General features: G+C 34.6%; 1 protein-coding gene across 4 annotated transcripts in view; it reads left to right on the top strand.

The window, feature by feature from the left end:
• Positions 1 to 23,723, top strand: part of FANCL (FA complementation group L) — a 78,555-nt gene that overhangs the window by 24,624 nt on the left and 30,208 nt on the right. For 3 of the 4 annotated variants that reach the window (XR_004178262.1, XM_031655205.1, XM_031655203.1), the window contains exons 6-7: positions 15,490 to 15,586; positions 20,857 to 20,940. Coding sequence is in view for 3 of the 4 variants with exons in the window: in XM_031655205.1 (XP_031511065.1) it covers positions 15,490 to 15,586; positions 20,857 to 20,940 (181 nt within the window). In the remaining variant the exon portion in view is untranslated. The remainder of the gene's footprint in view (positions 1 to 15,489; positions 15,587 to 20,856; positions 20,941 to 23,723) is intronic. The other variant, XM_031655204.1, reaches the window with a different exon arrangement.

Raw genomic sequence — 23,723 nt, 5'->3', positions numbered from 1 at the left:
GATTCCTTTTTGTTGTTTTTATTTCTCTTTATTTCAGTCCTACAGAGTCTGCAATTCCTTATTCCCCTCCTTAGTCTCTGCTGCCAAGGGTTAAATAATTTTTTTTTTTTTTTAATACTTTAAGTTCTAGGGTACATGTGCACAACGTGCGGGTTTGTTACATATATATACTTGTGCCGTGTTGATGTGCTGCACCCATCAACTCATCAGCACCCATCAACTCGTCATTTACATCAGGTATAACTCCCAATGCCATTCCTCCCCATAATAGGCCCCGGTATGTAATGTTCCCCTTCCCAAGTCCAAGTGATCTCATTGTTCAATTCCGACCTATGAGAAGAACATGTGGTGTTTGGTTTTTTGTTCTTGCGATAGTTTGCTGAGAATGATGGTTTCCAGCTGCATCCATGTCCCTACAAAGGACGCAAACTCATCCTTTTTTATGGCTGCATGGTATTCCATGGTGTATATGTGCCACATTTTCTTAATCCAGTCTGTCACTGATGGACATTTGGGTTGATTCCAAGTTTTTGCTATTGTGAATAGTGCCGCAGTAAATATACGTGTGCATGTGTCTTTATAGCAGCATGATTTATAATCCTTTGGGTATATCCCCAGTAATGGGATGGCTGGGTCATATGGTATTTCTAGTTCTAGATCCTTGAGGTATCACCATACTGTTTTCCACAATGGTTGAACTAGTTTACAATCCCATCAACAGTGTAAAGTGTTCCTATTTCTCCACATCCTCTCCAGCACCTGTTGTTTCCTGACTTTTTAGTGATTGCCATTCTAACTGGTATGAGATGGTATCTCTTTGTGGTTTTGATTTGCATTTCTCTGATGGCCAGTGATGATGAGCATTTTTTCATGTGTCTGTTGGCTGTATGAATGTCTTCTTTTGAGAAATGTCTGTTCATATCCTTTGCCCACTTTTGGATGGGGTTGTTTGTTTTTTTCTGGTAAATTTGTTTGAGTTCTTTGTAGGTTCTGGATATTAGCCCTTTGTCAGATGAGTAGATTGCAAAAATTTTCTCCCATTCTGTAAGTTGCCTGTTCACTCTGATGGTAGTTTCTTTTGCTGTGCAGAAGCTCTTTAGTTTAATTAGATCCCATTGATCAATTTTGGCTTTTGTTGCCATTGCTTTTGGTGTTTTAGACATGAAGTCCTTGCCCAGGTCTATGTCCTGAATGGTATTACCTAAGTTTTCTTCTAGGGTTTTTATGGTATCAGGTCTAACATTTGAGTCTCTAATCCATCTTGAATTAATTTTCGTATAAGGAGTAAGGAAAGAATCCAGTTTCAGCTTTCTACTTATGGCTAGCCAATTTTCCCAGCACCATTTATTAAATAGGGAATCTTTTCCCCATTTCTTGTTTTTGTCAAGGTTGTCAAAGATCAGATGGCTGTAGATGTGTGGTATTATTTCTGAGGACTCTTCTGTTCCATTGGTTTATATCTCTGTTTTGGTACCAGTACCATGCTGTTTTGGTTACTGTAGCCTTGTAGTATAGTTTGAAGTCAGGTAGCGTGATCCCTCCAGCTTTGTTCTTTTGACTTAGGACTGTCTTGGCAATGCGGGCTCTTTTTTGGTTCCATATGAACTTTAAAACAGTTTTTTCCAATTCTGTGAAGAAAGTCATTGGTAGCTTGATGGGAATGGCATTGAATCTATCAATTACCTTGGGCAGTATGGCCATTTTCACGATATTGATTCTTCCTATCCATGAACATAGTATGTTCTTCCATTTGTTTGTGTCCTCTTTTATTTCACTGAGCAGTGGTTTGTAGTTCTCCTTGAAGAGGTCCTTTATATCCCTTGTAAGTTGGATTCCTAGGTATTTTATTCTCTTTGAAGCAATTGTGAATGGAAGTTCATTCATGATTTGGCTCTCTGTCTGTCACTGGTGTATAAGAATGCTTGTGATTTTTGCACATTGATTTTGTATCCTGAGACTTTGCTGAAGTTGCTTATCAGCTTAAGGAGATTTTGGGCTGAGATGATGCGGTTTTCTAAATATACAATCATGTCATCTGCAAACAGGGACAATTTGACGTCCACTTTTCCTAACTGAATACCCTTGATTTCTTTCTCTTGCCTGATTGCTCTAGCTAGAACTTCCAACACTATGTTGAATAGAAGTGGTGAGAGAGGGCATCCCTGTCTTGTGCCGGTTTTCAAAGGGAATGCTTCCAGTTTTTGCCCATTCAGTATGATATTGGCTGTGGGTTTGTCATAAATAGCTCTTATTATTTTGAGATACGTTCCATCAATACCGAATTTATTGAGAGTTTTTAGCATGAAGGGCTGTTGAATTTTGTCAAAGGCCTTTTCAGCATCTATTGAGATAATCATGTAGTTTTTGTCTTTAGTTCTGTTAATGATTTTTAAAAATATTTAAAAAGCTGTAATAAAATAACCTCAAAGGAAATGGGAAGAAGGATTGGGGGGGTCAGGAATCATGAAGGAGGGTAGAGAAGAGAGCCTCTTCTCACCCTCTTTATCCCTGTACTTGGATTCCAACCTGGGCAGTAGGGAGAACTACCCCATATCTCTCTAGGTACATCCCAGTTGTAGGTGAGGTCAGAGGTCAGGGTATGAAAGTGCCTGTATGTGACTGGGAAGATGGACAATATGAGTTCTGTTTTCATTTTTTTGTGTATGGTTTATTGTCATATGATCTTATATTTTGGCATCCCTAGTACTTTTTGAAAACTAAAGGGTTTTTCTCTACTTTTCTTTATTTTCATAACTGGTTCAATACAAAATGGAAATTTTCTGTAACAAAAAATGTCAAAATCTTAAATCTTGTCTCTGCCCAATAAGGTAACTATTCTTTCTTTCGAAAGAAACTGGTTAAAGGAGATAAATGAGGAAACTGGCTTAATTTGCAGCCTTTCTAGTTAGTGCACCTTTTCTCATTGCCCCTGCTGGCTGTTCTTCAGCATTTGCCCTTGGCCATTCAGACGTCAGTGCTATGTAGTGGTATGTTGACTGTTGGATATTGCACATAAAATAGTTTAGAGGCCCCAGATGATATTATTTTCTTCTATACAGGGTTTAGCTTTTCTCTTCCTGGGAAGATAGAGTGGGAACAGATTGGCAAAGGGCCCAAGTGGGTTCAGGGTGGGTTGTAGTTTTCATAGAGGTCAGTCTACCTCTGATTGCTGCCCTTCCTGTCCCAAGCTATAACTCTTCAGAGCTTCTAAGCAAGAGCCAGGTATATTCATTGGGATTTTCCCCTTGGTAGATCCCAAACTCTAACCTTTGTGTCTCCACAAGACCTCTCAATTAGAATCTGGTGTTCATTTTTGACAAAGCTCTATCTACTTTTTGTTTGCCTTGCTTTTAGGAGCACCTTTCAAGAGTTCCCACAGAGATCCTGGGGTATTCACTGAGACTTTGTGTCACTGGTAGGCCCTGAATTCCAATTAATTTCTCCTTGTATTATGAGATTTCTAAATAATCTTGTTTTTCATTACCTTTCTGCTTGACTTTTTATCTTCTTATTCCCTACAGTTTAAGGATTTATCAGAAGTTTTGAGGGAATATTGGCAGAATGTTAGGCCAGGTTCTGGGCCTACCTTTCCCCAGATTCTGGCCTTTCAAGTCTGTTATTTTTATCTCTCTATCCTCAAGAGATTGGCAGAAGTGCTGCTTTTTTTTTTGCCACTTAATAGCAGCTCTCTCTCTGGGCTCTTTGCCCAGATCCTTCTCTTGCCCTGTGCCAGAATTGATAAATATGTTGAGGAAAATGGCTTCAGAATGTTGGCTTACTTCACTTCTGTTCCCTCTTCTTTAGGACTTTGGCCCTTCAGGGCCTGGTCAGTTTAGCAATTCTTTGATGCTTTCAACTTTTTTCCCCCCATTTTCCTTTTATCAGCCTACTTTAGTTGTTCACTGTAGAAGTGTTGGTCTTTAGCAAGCTATTCCATTTAGGCCAGAAATAGATGTTACATATAATTTTAAGAGTACTATATTATGATATTGAAGACTGGTTGATATTTATTAATGAGATCAGGCTTTATTTGTTAAGACATTAGTCTTGAGTAGGATTTGGGATGGTTGGAGGCTTTTAAATAAAATTAAGCTTAACAATGGTAAGGAGAGACAGGGAAGACAAGCAAAAAGTTGAGATGGACTAGCAGCAGTTCCCACTGAGGTTGTGATTAGTTTTGAGACATTGATGTCATGGACCTAGTCATTCTTTAGGTATAGATTGATGGAATAAAGAAATATTATTTTGACTTATTTTCAGATGCTTAATGTTAATATTTGGTTTTTAGAGCATAGTTGGAAATGTAGAAAGGATTTGGCAAGGACAGAGGACAGTTTTATTTCTGTTGTATTGAGATAGTGAGTTTGAGGCAGTCTACCTAGTGGATCTGACATTGTTGAGAGAAGTCCAATAACAAAAATCAGTTAAAGCATTAAGGATGTGATATGAGATTTTTTAATCACTCATTTTTTTACCCAGCTAATAATATTTATGGACTTCCTATAATATAAGGCAGGAAGGATACATAAGGCAAGACTTAAGATTCCTCATGAGCCAGGTGTGGTGGCTCATGCCTGTAATCCCAGTGCTTTGGGAGGCTGAGGTGGGGCAGATCACTTAAGCTCAGGCATTTGAGACCAACCTGGGCAACATGGTGAAACCCCGTGTCTACAAAGTGCAGAAATAAATAAATCAATAAGCCAGGCGTGGTGGTATGCATCTGTAGTCCTAGCTACTCGGGAGGCTGAGGTGGCGGAGTCTGGGTAGGTCGAGGCTGCAGGGAGCTGAGATCACACCGCTGCACTTTAGTCTAGGTGACGGTGCGACCCTGTCAACAAGAACAACAACAAAGATTCCTCATGGAACTTATATCTAGTGGAAGAGTCAGAATTTAGGTAGACGATCATAGTACTGAATTATGACCACGATAAGAAGGGTAGAGTATAATTATAGGATTCTTGAGAGTTAGAAATAGTGCAAGTATATAAAATATTTTATGGAGTAAGTGTTTTGTGAGCTAAATAGGAAGTATTGCCTTTGCTTTGTATTATACCCATTGTTCTAATGTAGGAGAAAAAGGAATAGATTTCTAACTTTGATAATAGATGAAAACCAAAAATGAGGGTTTGAATGTCTCTCTACCATGTCATTTATCACAATATTATTGCCTCCTTTTTTCACTAAGATTGTTAAATACAGGGACTGTCGTTCACGAAGTTTCTGTTGTGTGCCACTGACTGTGCTAGGTGCTTCATGTATTCTTATTTAATTTCTCAGGACAAATTTTAAGATAAATATTTTTATTTCCAAATTTTTCTGTAAAACAAGTGTATATAGACAGGGCTGGGTACATAACACCACTCAGGCATTCTGTGTGAATGATGCTCCCTGGAGTTGTCCCATAGGGTGGCTCCGATATGGAGCCTTTAATAGAGCCTTTAATAAATTCTCCCCAACTACTTGGAGATAGTCACACATTGAAGGTGAAACTAATAAAAAGTATCTTACCACGAATAAAATGGACGATTTGCAAAATTAACACACCCTTGGAGAATTTCAAAATCTGTTGCATAGATTTGTGAAAGATTATAGTTTAATTATAGTTACTAAGGTGGATGAATGACTTTTTTTTCCCTCCCTTTTTTTTTTTCCCCTCTTTTTTTTTTTTTCTTTTTTTGGAGATGAGGTTTTACTGTATTGCCCAGGCTAGTCTCACACTCCTGGGCTCAAATGATTCTCCTGTCTCAGCCTCCCAAAATGCTGGGATTAACAGGTGTGAGCTGCCATGCCTGGCCTAGAATGGATAAATTACTTTTGATTTAGCTGCTGTTACTTAATCATTTGTTTTATACTGTTTAAAAATAAAGAATGTGTTAGCAGAAGAGAAGTGGTGTGTATGGATTGTGAGAAGCCAAAGAAGATAATTCTGTTAGTGTTAATCCTTTACTGTCTGGTAGAGTGACAAAACCTATCAACTTTATTTTTATGACTTAACTCTTAAATTAGGTCTGGTACACAGATACACTGATAAAATTGGGTTTCAGAACCTGCTGATCTAAAGCTGAGACCGGAACTATGCTGTCCACATACTAGAATTGCTACTGTTTAAGGCCCTGCCTGAGGAGCTGGCTAAATTCTTAATTTAAAATATCTTTTGAAATGACACACACAATGATTTGCATGACAGATTGATTTAAATGTATTTTCAGAATCTTAATAATTTCTAGACTCTGTCAATAAGTCTATATTTTCCTTATATTCTAAGTAATTTGTAGATTTGTCGGTATAATCATAAAATCTGATAAAGAAAAATCGTTGTTAGGTAATGCTGGCCTTGCTGTGTTTTTTAATTTCATGTTTGGCATTTCTAATCAACTCTATAAGATTAGACGTTATAAAAGTTCTAAATTGGAAAAGAAAAAAATATTTAAAATAAGATCAAAGCTTCCCTTTCTTTCCTTAGAAAGAAATATGGAAATAATATTGAGAATGAGTAGCTGACCTTAAGTTTGATTGCTATTGTTATAATTTCTGTTCTTGTTTCAAGTTCTATAAAAACACAGTCAAAATAGCAACTTCCCCAAAGGTTAAGATGAAGATGGTATGACAGGTCTGGGTTATTTTGGGTATAACACTGACTCACAAAGGTAAGTGATACAAAATGATGTCTTGGTGGGTTTCTGTTAACTTCTGCCCATGTTGTTTTACAGAATGGCCTATTAAAAAAATAAGAATTAAACAGTCCTTTGTATTTAACAAGATTTTCTGTTTCGTATTAAGAGTATCCTAGAGTTGAAAGTACCAAATATTTTTGCTTTAAGTAGCTTATCATGCCTCCCATTTTGCCTAGGACAGCCTTAATTTATTCTTTTTATCTTGGCCTCTGTCAGTCTCAAAAATGTCCCAGTTTGAGAGAAATGCATATCACTTCATGATATGGTTTGGTTCTGTATTCCCGGTGTCCCCACCCAAATCTCATCTTGCACTGTACTCCCACAATTCCCATGTGTTGCAGGAGGGACCCGGCAGAAGATAATTTAATCATGGGGGCAGTTTCCCCCATACTGTTCTCATGGTAATGAATAAGTCTCAGGAGATCTGATGGTTTTATCAGGGGTTTCTGCTTTTGCATTTTCCTCATTCTCTCTTTGCCTGCTGCCATCCATGTAAGACAGGACTTGCTCCTCCTTGCCTTTCACCATGATTGTGAGGCTTCCCCAGCCACGTGGAACTGTTAAGTCCAATTAAACCTCTTTCTTTTGTAAATTGCCCAGTCTTGGGTATATCTTTATCAGCAGCATGAAAACAGACTAATACAGTAAATTGGTACCAGTAGAGTGAGGCACTGCGGAGAAAATACCTGAAAATGTGGAAGCGACTTTGGAACTGGGTAGCAGGCAGAGGTTGGAACAGTTTGGAAGGCTCAGAAGATAGGAAAATGGGGGAGAGTTTGGAACTTGCTAGAGACTTGTTGAATGACTTTGCCAGAAATGCTGATAGTGATATGGACAGTAAGGTCCAGACTAAGGTGGTCTCAGATGGAGATGAGGAACTTATTGGGAACTGGAGCAAAGGTTACTCTTGTTATGTTTTAGCAAAGAGACTGGTGGCATTTTGCCCCTGCCCTAGGGATTTGTGGAACTTTGAACTTGAGAGAGATGATTTAGGGTATCTGGTGGAAGAAATTTCTAAGCAGTAAAACTTTCAAGAGGTGACTTGGGTGCTGTTAAAAGCATTTAGTTTTAAAAGGGAAACAGAGCATAAAAGTTTGAAAAATTTGCAGCCTGACAATGTGCTAGAAATGAAAATCCCATTTTCTGAGCAGAAATTCAAGCCAGCTGCAGAAATTTGCATAAGTAACAAGGAGCCAAGTGTTAATCCCCAAGACAATGGGGAAAATGTCTCCAGGGCATGCCAAAGGTCTTCACGGCACCCCCCCCCAACCCCCGCATCACAGACCCTGAGCCCTAGGAGGGAAAAGTGGGTCCAGGGTCCCAGAGCTGTGTGTAGCCTAGGGAGTTGGTGCCCTGTATTCCAGCTGCTGTAGCTGTGGCTGAAAGAGGCCAATGTAGAGCTTGGGCCATGGCTGCAGATGGTGCAAACCTCAAGCCTTAGCAGCTTCCACGTGATATTGAGCCTGTGGGTGCACAGAAGTCCAGAATTGAGGTTTGGGAACCTCTGCCTAGGTTTCAGAAGATGTATGGAAATGCCTGGATGCCAGGCAGAAGTTTGCTGCAGGGGTGGGGCCCTCATGGAGAACCTCTGTTAGGACAATGTGGAAGGGAAATGTGGGGTTGGAATCCCTACACAGAGTCCCTACTGAGGCACTGCCTAGTGGAGCTGTGAGAAGAGGGCCACCATCTTCCAGACCCCAGAATGGTATATCCACTGACAGCTTGCACACTGTGCCTGGAAAAACTGCAGGCACTCAATGCCAGCCCATGAACTCAGCCAGGGCAGGGGTGCCATACCCTGTAAAATCACAGGGGTGGAGCTGCCCAAGGCTGTGGGAACTCAACTCTTGCATCAGTATGACCTGGATGTGAGACATGGAGTCAAAGGAGATCATTTTGGAGCTTTAAGATTTGACTGCCCTGCTGGATTTTGGACTTGCATGGGGCCTGTAGCTCCTTTGTTTTGGCCAATTCCTCCCATTTGGAATAGCTGTATTTATCCAATGCCTATACCCCTGTTGTATCTAGGAAGTAACTAACTTGCTTTTGATTTTATAGACTCATTGGTGGAAGAGACTTGCCTTGTCTTAGATAAGACTTTGGACTGTGGACTTTTGAGTTAATGATGAAATGAGTTAAGACTTTGGGGGACTGTTTGGAAGGCACAATTGGTTTTGAAATGTGAGGACATTTGGGGAGGGGTCGGGGTGGAATGATATGGTTTGGCTCTGTGTCCCCACCCGAGTCTTATCTTGAATTGTACTCCCATAGTTCTCATGTATTGTGGGATGAACCCAGTGGGTGATAATTTAATCATGAGGGGTTCCCCCATACTGTTCTCCTGATAATGAGTAAGTGTCATGAGATGTGATGGTTTTATTAGGGGTTTCTGCTTTTGCATCTTCCTCATTCTGTCTTTGCTGCCATCCATGTAAGATGGAACTTGTTCCTCCTTGCATTGCATCATGATTGTGAGCCTTCTCCAGCCACATGGAACTGTGAGTCCAATTAAGCCTCTTTCTTTTGTAAATTGCCAAGTCTTGGATATGTCTTAGCAGCATGAAAACAGACTAATACACTTTGTAAGATACATTTATTTTAATAATCATATGTTCCTAGATAATTCAGAAGTTAAATGGTTCTAGTAGAAATGTGCTGATACTTTTGTCCTTTTTAGACAACATATATTATTTATCATTTAGAGTGAGTACCATTCAACTAGTTGAACTTTTCAAGTTTGTCTTGGGAAAGAGCTGAGTTTTATTAAATCTGATGTGCAAACTGGGAGATTGTCAACATATATCGTTAGGTTTTTGATTAAGCCCACTATCTTAGAAGCTGATTAATGGTGATATTTTGTATAATTGTTAATGCACTTTGAAGATTTATAACATATTGGGGAAATGGAGATTTCTTGTTCATACTAAATTCATTCCAATAATTATACCAGAGCTTTAATTCTGGCTTATCTGCTGTGTGATCTTGGGCAAACTTAATCTCTTTAAGTCACATTTTTTCATTTTTTAAAGGAAGCTAATAATGCCTAATAATAAAGATTTCAAAGAGGCATGTTATGTGACTCATACAGTTCCTAGTGTAAAGTAGGTGTATCAGGTTGTTGAGATACTAGTTCAACTAACAGTGTCAGATTGTGTCTGAGTTTTATAGTACTTAATTAGTGTTATGACTTAATTACAACCAATAATGATAATTTTGGTTGTGTAAAACGTAAGAGCATAGACATTAAACTGAAAACCTTTATAAATAGGATGATTTTTCTTCATACATAAATCCATGTCATTGAATAACTGCAAATTATCTAGTAGTAAAAAGAAATCATGTTTTTATAGGTTGGTAATATGTTTACAATATTTAATTAAAACAGTTTGCATTCAGCTGTTGTTTAAAACTTACACATGATTCACTAAACGTGAACCAGTCTGACAACATCTTCTGCATTTTCATGTATACATGGAACATGGTATACTGACACATACATAGAAATATAAAACTTTCATATTATTAAAAAGTTTATTATGTGCTTGGCAAGCTAAAACTTACATGAAAAGGAGCAATATAAGTTTGGAGAAATTTGAAGTATTTTGGGCTACAAATAATTTAGGAGTGTTCTTAGAGAAAATGAATGTTGGAATAAGCTTTGAAGGAATATACAGAGCCTTTAAAGGGAAGGAATGGTGAAGGCAAGGTTGTAGCAATAGAAATGTGCAATTTATTTTTTGACTTTGGAGTATATCAGTTGCTCACGTAAGGGGATTAACATATTAGGGCTAATCTGAGGGGTCTTCACTGCTAGGCTAATGATTCTCTATGTGCAGGTGGTAGGGACTCATTGAATATGTTTGAGCAAGGGATTGATATGATTAAACAGGTATTTAGGAAGATTAATCTAGACACAGAAGGCAAAATGGATTGGTGTACAGAGAGGAAGTAAAGACACCCATTAGGAAGATTGTTTCTAGTAATCTAGATATGAAGTAGTTAATGCTTAAACTTGAGAGTGGCAATAAAAATGGAAACTTGGATGCTTTATTAAAACACAGAGGTCTTCGGTCTGTCTTTTGAAGCAGTCTGCCTGTTGATGTTAATACTACTTAAATGCATCTAGTTGACTAAAGAAAATAAAAGCTAAATAACTTAAACTCTTGGTCAGTATTCAATATTAGTATTTTAAGAGCTATAAAACACACTTCTTCTGCTTTGTTATACTTGATAACATTCAGCTATTAACAGGGACAAAATCAAAACATTACTGAAGCTTTATTATTAACACATATTTTAAATGTTTAAAAAGCTATTTTATAAAGTATAGCAAATGATAAATACAAAGTGGAGTGCCAAAAGTAAAATATTTTATTTCTTTAGATTTTATACTTCAGTTTTATATTTTCTTTGTCAATTTTAGAATATGCTTAACTTAGTGATAATATCTAAACTCCTTCTAAATACAAATCTTAATTCTTATTTTGTGGGCTTTTTGCTAGCATTTTATTTAAAAGTTTGAGCTTTCCACTGGATAGTTTCCTAAATCATTATTTGAATGATTTATATTTTATTTAAATGAATACAAGTTATTTATTCCCTGTTGTCTAAAGTGAGATGTCCAACTTAAAATAGACTGAAAAAACGTTTAGTGACATGGTCTCTCTCTTTTACCAAAGAGTGCAGTGATGCCATCCTAGCTCAGTGCAACCTCAAACTTTTGGGATCAAGCAATCCTTCTGCCTCAGCCTCCTGAATAGCTGGAACTACAGGTGCATGCCACCATGACGAGTTAGTTTAAAAAAATTTTTTTGTAAAGATGAGGTGTTGCTGTGTCGCCCAGGCTGGTCTTGAACTCTTGGGTTCGAGTGATCCTCCCCTCAGCTTCCCAAAGTGCTGGGATTATAGGCATGAGTCACTGTGCCCGACATGAAATAGATTTTCTTAGACAAACTGATTTGATATCACTTGTAAGAGTTTGTCACTTTTTTTTCCTTTAAGTTCTCATCCATACACCAAACACCAAGATACTTTTTTCTGTCATAAATTGATATAAATAGTCTCTATTAGTTATATCATATGCTAGGCTGCTATTAACAAAGAGAAATGTAAATCCTCAGTAGTTGAAACAAGGTAGAGTTTTATTCATCTCTCATGTAACAATTCAGAGGTAGGCAGATGGTCAAGAGTGGGTTGGTGCCTTTGTTCCACAAGGACATTCAAGAATCCAGGTTTTCTTTTGTTTCTCAACCATCCGTTGTGACTGCATTGTTCAGTAGCCACGTGCGTCTATTGACATTTACATTTAAGTTAACTTAAATAAAAAAACCCACTAGCCACATTTTAAGTCCGTTATAGACACGTGGCTGGTGGCTACCATTTTAAACAGTGCAGATATCTCATACCTCCATCATCACAGAGTGTTTTGTTGGTTAGTGCTTTATAGAGTGTTGTTCCTGTCCTCATGATCTTTGCTAGCTCGTATTGGCCTGTCCAAGTTCTAGTCTAAGGGAAAGGGGAATAAGAGGAGGGAAGAGAGGATAGCATAGTTCTGTTATAAATGATCCCCCAAAAGCACACATCACTTGTGCTTGTAGTCCACTGGCCAAAATGTAGTTATATGCCAACACCTCCCTGCAAGGGCAGCTAGGACAAGTCACTAGCTGGGTGAAGTGGATCCTGCTAAAACTTGGTTCTGTTGGGAGTTGGTTGGGGGTAGGGATCCTGTTACCAAACTGGAGAAGTTGAGTTAAATACTAGAGGGCAATTGACAATCAAGGTCACATATACTCAATCTATTAATAATCACAGCAAGGTTTCTTTCCATCCCCCAAAGTGACCAAGAAGCACGCTGAGTAAAATGTACTTTGATTTTAAATGGCCATGCTGATATTAACGTGGAATTATAAATGTTTTTTACTGCTTTATTTAAATTACATCTTAAAGTGTAACAAAATCTACCTCATGGCCAATTTGGCTTACAGGCCATATTTTTGAGTGTGACACTTTTTCTGTAATGTATTACCTCTCTGACTTACATTGTGGGATGATGATAATTTTATGTTATGTGATTACAAAGAACTAAAGAGCTTTTATTTCTGTGTTATTTTATAGATGTTAAAAATGATTTTAAACATTGTGAAGGTGAGCAACAATGTGAAGTACAGAAAGTAGTAGGTGGTGGTTTAGTTTTTTCTTCCACCCATCTTAAACATGCATGCCTTCTCTCTCCCTCTGTATGTGTTCATCATGGTTATGAACTATTTAAGGCTTGTAATGAAAAACAGTCTCCCATATCATTTTCTATCCCCAGTCTTATTCTTTGAGACAAATACTTTGAAATATTCATATTTACAACTTCCATGTTTCAAAATAATCTGCCTACATGCAATATTTCTTTATTTTTTAGGAATTATGAACTGATTACTATAATGAAAAAGAATTTAGCTAATGTATTATTTCTTTTTTCCTTCTTTTTTTTTAAAATTTTTCCATAGCTTTACTGTTTCTTAAACCTCTTTCACATCCATTCAATTAAAGATGGTGTCTCTTGACTTTCAAATTAGCAATTACAGATTTTATTGTTTCTAATTTTCCATTCTGGTATCTTTCCCATTTCTATTTCCCAATTTTTGTCAGTTCTTCATTTTAAATTGCAGTAGTCAAATATATTTACATTAGTCTCTATAACTATAATTAAGTCTTTTAGCTTTGTGTATTCCTGGATTCTAAAAATCGTAACTAGTAACAGTTTAATTTTTTACTACTACATAAATATTTTTAACTGAAAAGTTAGTGGCAGAGTAATTAGAATTTTTTAACGCAGTTTTATTGTTGATAATTTGGTTTAAAATTTCTTCTTCCCCCTTTTATCATGCACTTAAAAATTCCTGTAATTTCAGCCAGTATGTCAGTCATACTGTCTATCCTGAACACTGCATTTTTGCAAGCTGTTTCTGCCTGGAGTCCTTGTTCTCTCCCTTCTTTTCTGTTTTGTCAGCCAGTGCTCTTTTAACTACTCTACATTTTCCTAAAAGTTGTTGAAAATTTGCTTTAATTAATACTATTCCTTTTTTTTTTTTTGTAACTGTAGTTTATACCTTTTAAATATTAATTTTTTAAATGATTAATTTTTTAGGAAGTAGAGACTATAAATGCATGTGCTTAACATCTTGAATCTGAAGTGTAGAAGTTTTAAGAGTCTGGTATTGATATATCTGAACTTTAGAGACATATGGTAAAACGTGATAAAGACTCATGCTAATTTTTTTTGTAGGTGAAGTGTTTACAGATACAGCTGAAAGAAAATATACTCATTGTTATTTTTATGTGTATAAAACACTTTCTAGAATAGTTTTACTTTTGTTTTTTAAGACCCTAGACTTTTTACAGATTAGGATAAAATTTCCATTCTGTTATTGAAGATAGATGTCTTCAGATTTAGATATATTTTTGTTATAGTGTTTCAAAACTTCATTGTGCATTTCTTGAAATTAGCCCATTTTATCATCATATAGTACCTGGTCAGTATCTAAATGGCATATAGTGATATTAAAAAATATATTTCCTAAGTTAGGAGGTTTATATTCTGAACGCCTATGGGTCTTAGTATCAGCCTGGGTAATAAGTTTTGCAATGCTCCTAGACTGCTTTTTATCTTTTTTTTTTTTTTTTTGAGATGGAGTTTCACTTTTGTTGCCCAGGCTGGAGTGCAGTGGCGCAATCTGGATTCACCACAACCTCCACCTCCCGGGTTCAAGCGATTCTCCTTCCTCAGCCTCCCTAGTAGCTAGGATTATAGGTCTGTGCCACCACGGCTGGCTAGTTTTGTATTTTTAGTAGAGACAGGGTTTCTTTTTGTTGGTCAGGCTGGTCTCGATCTCCCGATCTCAGGTGATCTGCCCACCTCAGCCTCCCAAAGTGCTGGGATTATAGGCATGAACCACTGCGCCCGGTTGGCTACTTTTTATCTTTACAAGAAAATAGTATTGTAAAAATGTCAAAAATATCCATATGCCCAGTTCACTAGTAAATATACTGCTAAATTTGAACCGTTTTGGCAGTAGTTTATGCTACTCAAGGGACGATATTTTTACGGAATGATATATTTCAAAGGGTATTGGTTTCCATTGTAGAAAATTAATGCATTTAGAGTAACTTAAAGCCAAAACAGTTGTGCTTGTGCTATATGTTTAGAATATTAGTCATCTTGAATACATGCATAGGTTAAGTGTCAGAAGCTATATATCATGCAAAAAGAAAATTTATTGTTAGGAGACCAGGCTGTACCTGTGCTTATACAGGATTTTCCTTAGAGGATCAATTTGAGTATATGAACAAATATCAGCTAGATTTTTGTACGGTAACATTATTGATAATATAGGAGAAATTCATTGAGGAGAAAAACAAAGGAAGCATAAAAGTCTCATACTGTATGAAACTACAGAAATGGATCAAAGAGTTTGACAGGAAGTTTAATGTGTACATAAGTAGAGGCTGACAGGAACATGCTGTGTGTGCCAAAGGTTCCAGTGATGGAAAACTGAAACATAGTGCTCACTGACCACAGCATGAGCCTTGACACACATTGTAAATAATCCAGAGATATATGACTGCCTTAAGTGCTAGGCTGGTGTATGAACGGCAGTAAATCTATAGCAGCAGAAAGGGTTGGCATGCAGAAATTCTTCTGATTAATTTTTATAATGGATTAATAGGAATATAGCAAATATTTTCATTTCAAATTCTGCCTTCTCCAGTTCCCCTCTTCAGCTCTCCCCGGTGTGATCATTTTTTATTCTCCTCTACTCACCAGACTTGTGTATGTGGATACCTGCTTCAGTACCATCAAGTTAAAAGCAGAAGATGCTTCTGGTAGAGAGCATTTAATAACTCTCAAGTTGAAGGCAAAGGTATGTGCCTCGTTAAACTGTTATTGTGATCAGGAAATACTTTGTGAAATGAACTCTGTGAATGCTCTCAATGTAAAGAAGTGCTAGTTGCATCTAAAAATACATATATCATGCTTTAAAACATTGATTTTGGAAAGCCTCAAAGAATTTATTCACCACGTTTCCAAAAGCCTAGACAGTTTCATGTCATATTTTAGTCCAAATTTGATCAAAATATAGACTTTATGATAAATATTACAAATACAATTTTATAGCCTCAGAGTACCACGATGTTAATTTTGTAACATCCTGTGTAGAAGACAGTGGACACTTCCACTATCCCAAGTTGTACTGAGAAAATCTTTTGCATTCAACTGTTAGTATAAATTTCTTTTGTAGTTCTTATTCTTACCTATGATTCCCACTCCCTAACACAGACAACATATATGCATACTTTTTTATAGTTTGTTTGCTTTGGCTGGGTTTTTTTGACTTAAGTATTTTAAGAATTTGCAGAGGTTATGCCTCTGTTTATAGATCCCTTATAGGATAGTGATATATAATCACATATTTTATTGGCACAAAACATGGTTGTTTCATCTTTATTTTTTAGTTCTAAATTGTGAATTTGGACAAATAAGTAAAATAAACAAGTTCAGCATATTGATCATTTACTTAGTAATCACTGGAGAAACATGAGAATTTGAAGAAAACCAGGACGTCCAACTTTTTTTTTTTATTGTTCCTAGGAATCATCAGTCAGCTCTTTCAGAAGATTGTAGTGATGAAAAAAGATCAATTGTGTTTGTCCTTTTTAAAAATGTGTCTGGCATTTAAGCTTTCCACAAGAGAAAATTAATATATAAAGCTGTACTGGATGACACAGAAAAGTTGATATCTTATAATGGTTCTATAACAGACAGGTTGAGAAATAACTAATTATCTCTTTCACACACAGAATGTGTAGGTCTAATTTTAAGATCCATATGTGATAAGTCTTGGAGAAAATTAGTGGGATGGAAATCTTGTTATTTGTAAAATAAGTTAGATAATTATTTTTATTAAATTGAAAAAATTTTTATTTTCTTTTTTAGTTTGTAAAGGTGTGCTTTTTTTTTTTTTTTAAGAGAAATTTGCCTTTATCCTTCTGAAGGGTCACATGTTGCCAGTGGCAAGGGTTCTGTCATTTCCTTCAAAGCTCTATTTGTTTATATTTTGTACCTTAATAAAATTAGCCATTTTTCTGTGAAGACCAAAACTAAAGATTTTAAATACATCCTGTCCTCATTTTTACAAGCTCTTCTACTTCCTAAGAAGATGATGCTGTAAATTTATGCTGCCTTTAACTATACCTACAAGATTATTAATCAAAGTTGATGACATTTAGTTCATTTATTGGTAGTATGCAGAGTGAAGATGTGACAATTTAATGTGGTCCATTTTGTCTGCTTTTTTCTATACTTTTTCAAGGTAGATAAGATGATGCTTTTAGTATTTCTCTGGAGAATATTTTCCAGGGTCAGTTTTGCAACATCTGTAGTTATGAAGCACTTTTATGGATACTCTGGCAAAAGAGAAGAGAAAGCTTTATTTAAGCTGGGAAGGAATTTGGCAAAAAAAAAAAAAAAAATCTGTTTTGGAAAAACAAAAAAAAGCATGTAACTGAATCTTATGTTGGTATGATTTATTTGAATTTTATTTCTCAATGTAGTTTAGCTTTATATGTATACCACAGTTGTCTTTGAGATGTGACAATTTCTTTTTTTTTTTTTTTTTTAGGAAAAAAATGTTAGTTCTAGATTGTGAATTTGGACAAATAAGTAGAATAAACAAGTTCAGCATGTTAATCATTTACCTAGTAATCACTACGGAAATTTGAAGAAAACCAGGATGTCTTTTTTTCTTTAGGAAAAAGGTATAGGTATATATAAAACCACCACCAACTAATTGTCAAAATTTTTACTTTCAAAAGTAATGTACAACAACAAAAGCTCCACATATAGGAATATTAACTGAAAAATATTTTAGGAAAAAAAAATTTTAGGAAAAAAGAAAAAAAGAAATTGGGCCTGGGATTGTTAGTCAACTACGTTAATAGCTGAAACGTTAACTGTCTATTAAGAGTAATGATGCAAAATCTTAATCCAAACTAAGTTTTAAATGGAATGCTGATTTTTTTTTATTAATAACATACCTCAAAGCAGACTTTTTTCATAAATACACAAACCTTTATTTCTATTACTTGATTTTTTTAATATACAGTAAATAAATGCATTTGTTTTATTTATTCTGGAATACATACTCTCCCAATTCTACCACTTCCCCTCACCATCTCCAAGAAACTCACAAAGAAAACAAATACACATTTTGACTAGATGTCCTTTATTAAAAATATATATGTAAATAAAAAATAAGTAGAAGTAAACCAGATAAATTTTGTGGTTTTTATAGGTATATTTTTATGCACTACTTACAGTGCATTCTGTACTGAATTACCTTTGCTTTACAAAAGAAGTAGCCCAGGGCTTCCTCAGCTTTGGTCAAGATCACTACTACTTGAAAAACAAATTACAAATATGCGTCAGAGGGTGGGCACTCCGTCTCTGCTATAATTTGTATGTATTCACTTGGGGGTCAGCCTTACTGCTTAGGTAGTCCAATCGTAGAACAGACTTGGTTTGTCTTATATTAATACTATAGAGTCTGAAAAATATTGTGTATGATGAAAATATGTACTTAATATGTAATCATTGTATTTTTTTAGTTATTGATTTGATTTTCTGCAAATGAGATTTAGAGAACTATGTTTTACTTGAAAATAATTAAATACTATATTTATTTTTCAGTTAATATTCCTGTATATGGAGCTTTTGTTGTTGTAAATTACTTTTGGAAGTAAAAGTTTTGACAATTAGTTGCCAGTGGTTTTGTATATACCTATACAACTTACTATTGAAAAGTATCTTAATTTTGATCAAGTTACTTTGTTATATTGTAGTCCATCTACATTGTAGTTAATACTATTATAATTCAGAAGCTATTCTGAAAATGAATATCTAGTATGCTAGTTTATATTTTAATATTTATGATAAATCATCCAGACTTATATAAATGTTCTTTTTAAGTTCTGTACTATTATGTGAAGTTTGTTATATAAACAAAATTGATTTTGCGCATGAATGTAATTAACACATGTAACAAGTATTCATTTAACTCAGATATGAAGTAAAGCCACTTGCATGAAGATCAGTCTAATTTATTATATACATATTGTATTACAAATATAAAAATATATTTGAAAGATGTCATTATCTCAGAAACTACATACTGCACTCATTTATATATGTAGAATCATATATTTACTCTAACTTGCTTTTTTGTTTAACTATTTGTGGATCTCTTTCCATGTCAGTACACTGATACCATTTACTATTCTGAATCCTACTTGAAGGTAGTATCTTACTCTTTTAGCATAATGAGCTGTGTATGTACTTAATGGGGCCACAAATACTTTACTTTGTGTATCTACTCCAAATACAGTAAACATTTCATTAATTTCTCTATCTAGATTGATGAATCATTTAAGTTAGAGAGTTGATATTGTTCATTGTCAGCATCACGAAGATAAATAGCAGCAACTCAAAATGAACTGAATTTTCCATTTTTGACCCATAGAGGTTTCAAGTGCACATTATTATTTTTAAAGAATTCTGACATTTTAGAAAAAGAGATTTTGTACACTTTCAGTTAAGTTTTGTCATTTTTACATGTCAAACAGCCAGAGAAATTAAATGACTTGTTCAAGATCGTACAAGTTAATTAACAGAGGTGGAACCAAAGAAAGCTGAGGTCTTTGTCTACATTTACTTTGAGATAATCACGATTTTTAAATATGGTGTACAAATTGTTTCTCCAGTGATTACAGCAATGATACTCTGAAGTATATCATCTGATGTTTTTAATTGTCTGAAATAGAACTTCCTCTTTTAATTTCAGCATGATCTTTTTTTCTTTTTTTTTTTCCCCAGAAGTAGGTCACTGGAATATTTTTATATGATTTCTTATATATTTGCCTTTGTGTTTAGTTCTACATAGCCAGATACCATTAGTCAGAGTGTATATTGATAGTCAGTCTTTTTAGCCAACTGATCATTGTAGCTAAATGTTTGAAAGTGTTGATTTCAAGTGTTTGTTAAATACTATAGTGATTTTTTTGTTCCCTTTTGCTTACCCAGCAGAGTACTGAAAAATAAGAGGCTGAAAAAAGTGAAAGCCTAAAACTTGTTTTAAATATTTTGTCAAATGAAAGTTTTCCTAAAATTAATTTTCTTTCAGTGCATTTTAGCTTTTTAATGGAAAGAAATGGGTATTTTTAATTACATGTGACTTTGAATAATCAGAATTGGATTATAGAGAAATCATTAAGTATGATTCTCTAATAAGGAAACTGATTTTAAGAAATTTTACCTTTTGCCTTTGTTAACTTAAAAACTTGGTTTGTCCTCATGACTGCCACTTTTGTATGACTAGTTGAAGAAATAATTTTGTATTTACCAATCTTTCAAAGGTTTTTCTTGCTAGAAAGTATGTTTTATTTTTTCTTAATAAGCCAGAAGATATTTTATCTTCTTGCTAAAATTAATATCCTTAATGTAGAAAACAGATTTTTACATTGACAGCTGTATGTATTCATTTTTGTGTATTTCTTAATTCCTTTAACTGATACTGCCTATTTAAATAGTGACTGATGCTATTTGAAATTAAATTTAGGACTAGGAGAAAAGTAAATATCAACTAATTTAACCTCTTATTTTAAAGATAAACAAAGATCCAGTTTAGTTCATTCCTCAAATCATAACTTCAGCGGCTGACCCAACACTGACTTAATTCATTACCTTTTACTCAACACTGATTGCTTTGGCAATTCCAAATCACCAAAGTTGCACCTCCATAGGTTGACTATAAATAAGCTCTTAACATCACTATGAAAGTGGAGCAAAAATAATTATATGTAATACATTTGCAGTTACAATAATATGTTTTCCCCTAATATACCTGGTTTTTCTTTTCCCTTTCCGTTCCCCTTCCCCTTCCTTCTTCTCCTTTCCTTTTCCTTTTCCTTTTCTTGATCTCCTGACCTTATGATCCACCCGCCTCAGCCTCCCAAAGTGCTGGGATTACAGGCGTGAACCACCGCGCCCAGCCCCTAATGTATCTAGTTTTTCTAAAATACCTCATGTGATATTAACACGCAGAAGCAAAAATGGTCTAATTTTATGCTTTTTAAATAGTATCCTGCAGAATCACCAGATTGTTTTGTGGATTTTCCTGTTCCATTTTCTGCTTCCTGGACACCTCAGGTAAATTCTCCTCAGGTAAATTCTTAAATTTGTTTTAAGTAATTAAAAAGTACAGTTGTCCCAGAGTATCCATGGGGGATGGATTGTTGGACCCTGTGTAAATACCAAAATCCATGGATACCCAAGATATGAAATGAGACTTTGTTTATAGCCTGTGCACAATCTTCTGTATACTTTTAAGTTATCTCTAGATTATAATACCTAATACAATGCATATGCCATGTAAGTAGTTATTATACTGTATTTTTAAATAGTTTTATTGTTATTTATTTATTTTTGAATATTTTCTATCTGCAGCTGGTTGAATCTGCAGATGTGGAATCTGTGGGTAGGGCCAACTGTAACTCTTTTTACTCAGGTAGTCTTTATAGGTTATGAAGTAATCTTTTTTTTTTTTCCAGTTTTCCTTATGCATTTATTTATAAACACACCTTCTATAATGCTTCTTTTATATTTCCTTACAGTTAATGTCCATTTTCGTTCTCCCTCTCTACACGCACACACGCACCCACTCACACCCACACCCACGCATACACACACACACCCCCACCATCCAGCCTGTAGATATTTATGCTTCATTTTCAGTAAACATGCAGAAGCACTTTTGACAGACATTTTCCTTTAAATTTAAATTCTAAAGAACTCTGTAGAAAGCAGTGAATGGTAACTGAAAAGTTGAGTGAAATTTTTCATATTGCTAAAACTTGTAACATTGATTACATATCAGAGAATCCTTTTCAGAGGAGAATGAATTGTGACTGAAAACATAAACCTTGCCATTTCGACTCCATTTTTATTGTTTTAAAGTATTTGTCCTTAGTTCATCTTTGAACTCGTATTATATTCTCTTATTTTGTGCTTTAGAACATTCAATATTTTGTGTAAAGAATACAGAAGATTCTCCTCTTCTGTCAGTTGAATTTCACAGTACATTGATGATATTAGCAAGATAATGTTTTATAGAAGTGCATTGTAAACTATAACATATAGATATAAGGAGGTATGATTATCAGTAGTACTATCACCATTTCATGTGTGTGATTTTTAAGGATGTGGCACAGTGTGATTAGTTAGGACATAGTTCTTCTTTCACCAAGTAAATTGTGGCAGTTGGTAATAAAAATGTTCTCTCCGATAAAAATGGAGAGAACATTTTTATTCTTAGACAAAGAGAAAAAACATTTCTAGTGACATTTTACAAATATTCTGTAAATAGAGGCTACTCATTTTGGCTATAAAATTTTGGTTAGATTTAAGTAGAAAATTATGCTTGTATTTTAAAATATAAATACATGAGTAAAGTAAATATATAAGAAATTAGTAAAAAATAAAAAGCCTAACAGGATTTAAATAGTCTTGTCAAGGCCAAAATGCCATTTTAATTATATATTGTATTTATTCAAAAATTATTTTTCTCATATTCTTTTTTTTGTTTTTTTTTTGAAGTCCCAATCTCCCCACAATGGAAGTGGAGAAAACATAGCAAAATAGAGAAGAGAGAGCCTGTAATTTGCTTTTGGTGTTTTGATGTATACAATAAGTAAGATACTATGTTGATTTTTTTTCTGTTAAAGAATTGGAATTATGCATACATTTTATAGTGTTCTTTTATTTTAAAAAAATTTTCATTAAACCCATGTCTCTTTTTTAAAAATATACATTTTCTATTGGCTCTGGAATTTTAATCTTGATGTTTTAAGTGAGATCATGAGAAAATATAGCTAGGTTGTGTTACTCTTTCCAGGTGTTATTTCTAAATTATACTTTAATATTTATCACAATTCCAAGGTTGAAAAATACACCGTTTATGAGTTTCTTTGTGTTTTAGATGTACATAATTCGAGAAGTTTCCCCAGGCATTTGTCTGTGGAAAAGTTTGCAATGCCATAAAAAGATTGTTTAGTACTTACTTTATTTTGCTATTTAACAAAATTAGTTGGCGGCTCTCTACTAGACTGGAAAATCTTTGAAGGCAGTTTATCTTAAGTTTTATATCCACATGCTCAGTGCCTTATTCATATAAACATGGAATAAATATTATATTAGTAATATTAATTCAAATTTAAATTTCAGGTTTAATTGGGTTATACAAGTTTTCTGTTTTGTAGTAACTCTAAGAAAATGTAGAATTAGTAGTAATGAGTGTTATAAAATCTTTATTTGTGGAATATACTGAAATTCTTAGCGAAGTACAGATAAATTATGCAACCTTTTATCACAACTCAGATTTGACAAATGTTAGTATTTTGTCATATTGGTTCAGATATGTCTATATTTCTCTTTCTCTTAAAAATAAAATGTTTTAAGAATAGCTAAGACCTGACCCCCTTTTCTGTCCCTCCTTCCCGTCTTTCTTTTCTTTGCTTCTCTCCCTTTAGTAACTGTTTACCCAAAATTGGGTTTAAAAAAAAAAAAAAAAACAAAAAAAAAACAGAAAAATAAAGATCTTCCAAGTTTAAACTTTAAACATATATTTTGATACTAATTCTTTGTTAGTTATATGGGATATAAATATCTCTGTGGCATGTCTTTTAACTTGGTGTATATTTTGTAATACAGAGTTTAACTTTCAGTCTGGTCACATCCTTCTCTTGTGGTTTCTGTTGTGTTTCAAATAAGAATCTTTCATATATTTTTCTGAAAAAATATTCTGCTATAGTTCAGAAAGTTATTTTTAATATTTAAGTATTTAAGTATGAGATAGCGCCTATTTTCTATATGCTTATACAATTTGAGTGTGTCGTCTTCATTTATGCGGGTTGGGGGCTGATTTCACAGTTTTTTTTACACATGCCATT

The sequence above is a fragment of the Papio anubis genome, chromosome 14, assembly GCF_008728515.1.
Source record: "Papio anubis isolate 15944 chromosome 14, Panubis1.0, whole genome shotgun sequence".
Lineage (NCBI taxonomy): Eukaryota > Metazoa > Chordata > Mammalia > Primates > Cercopithecidae > Papio > Papio anubis.
Note: the sequence above shows the minus strand (reverse complement) of the source record. Positions and strands in the feature narration are given on the sequence as shown.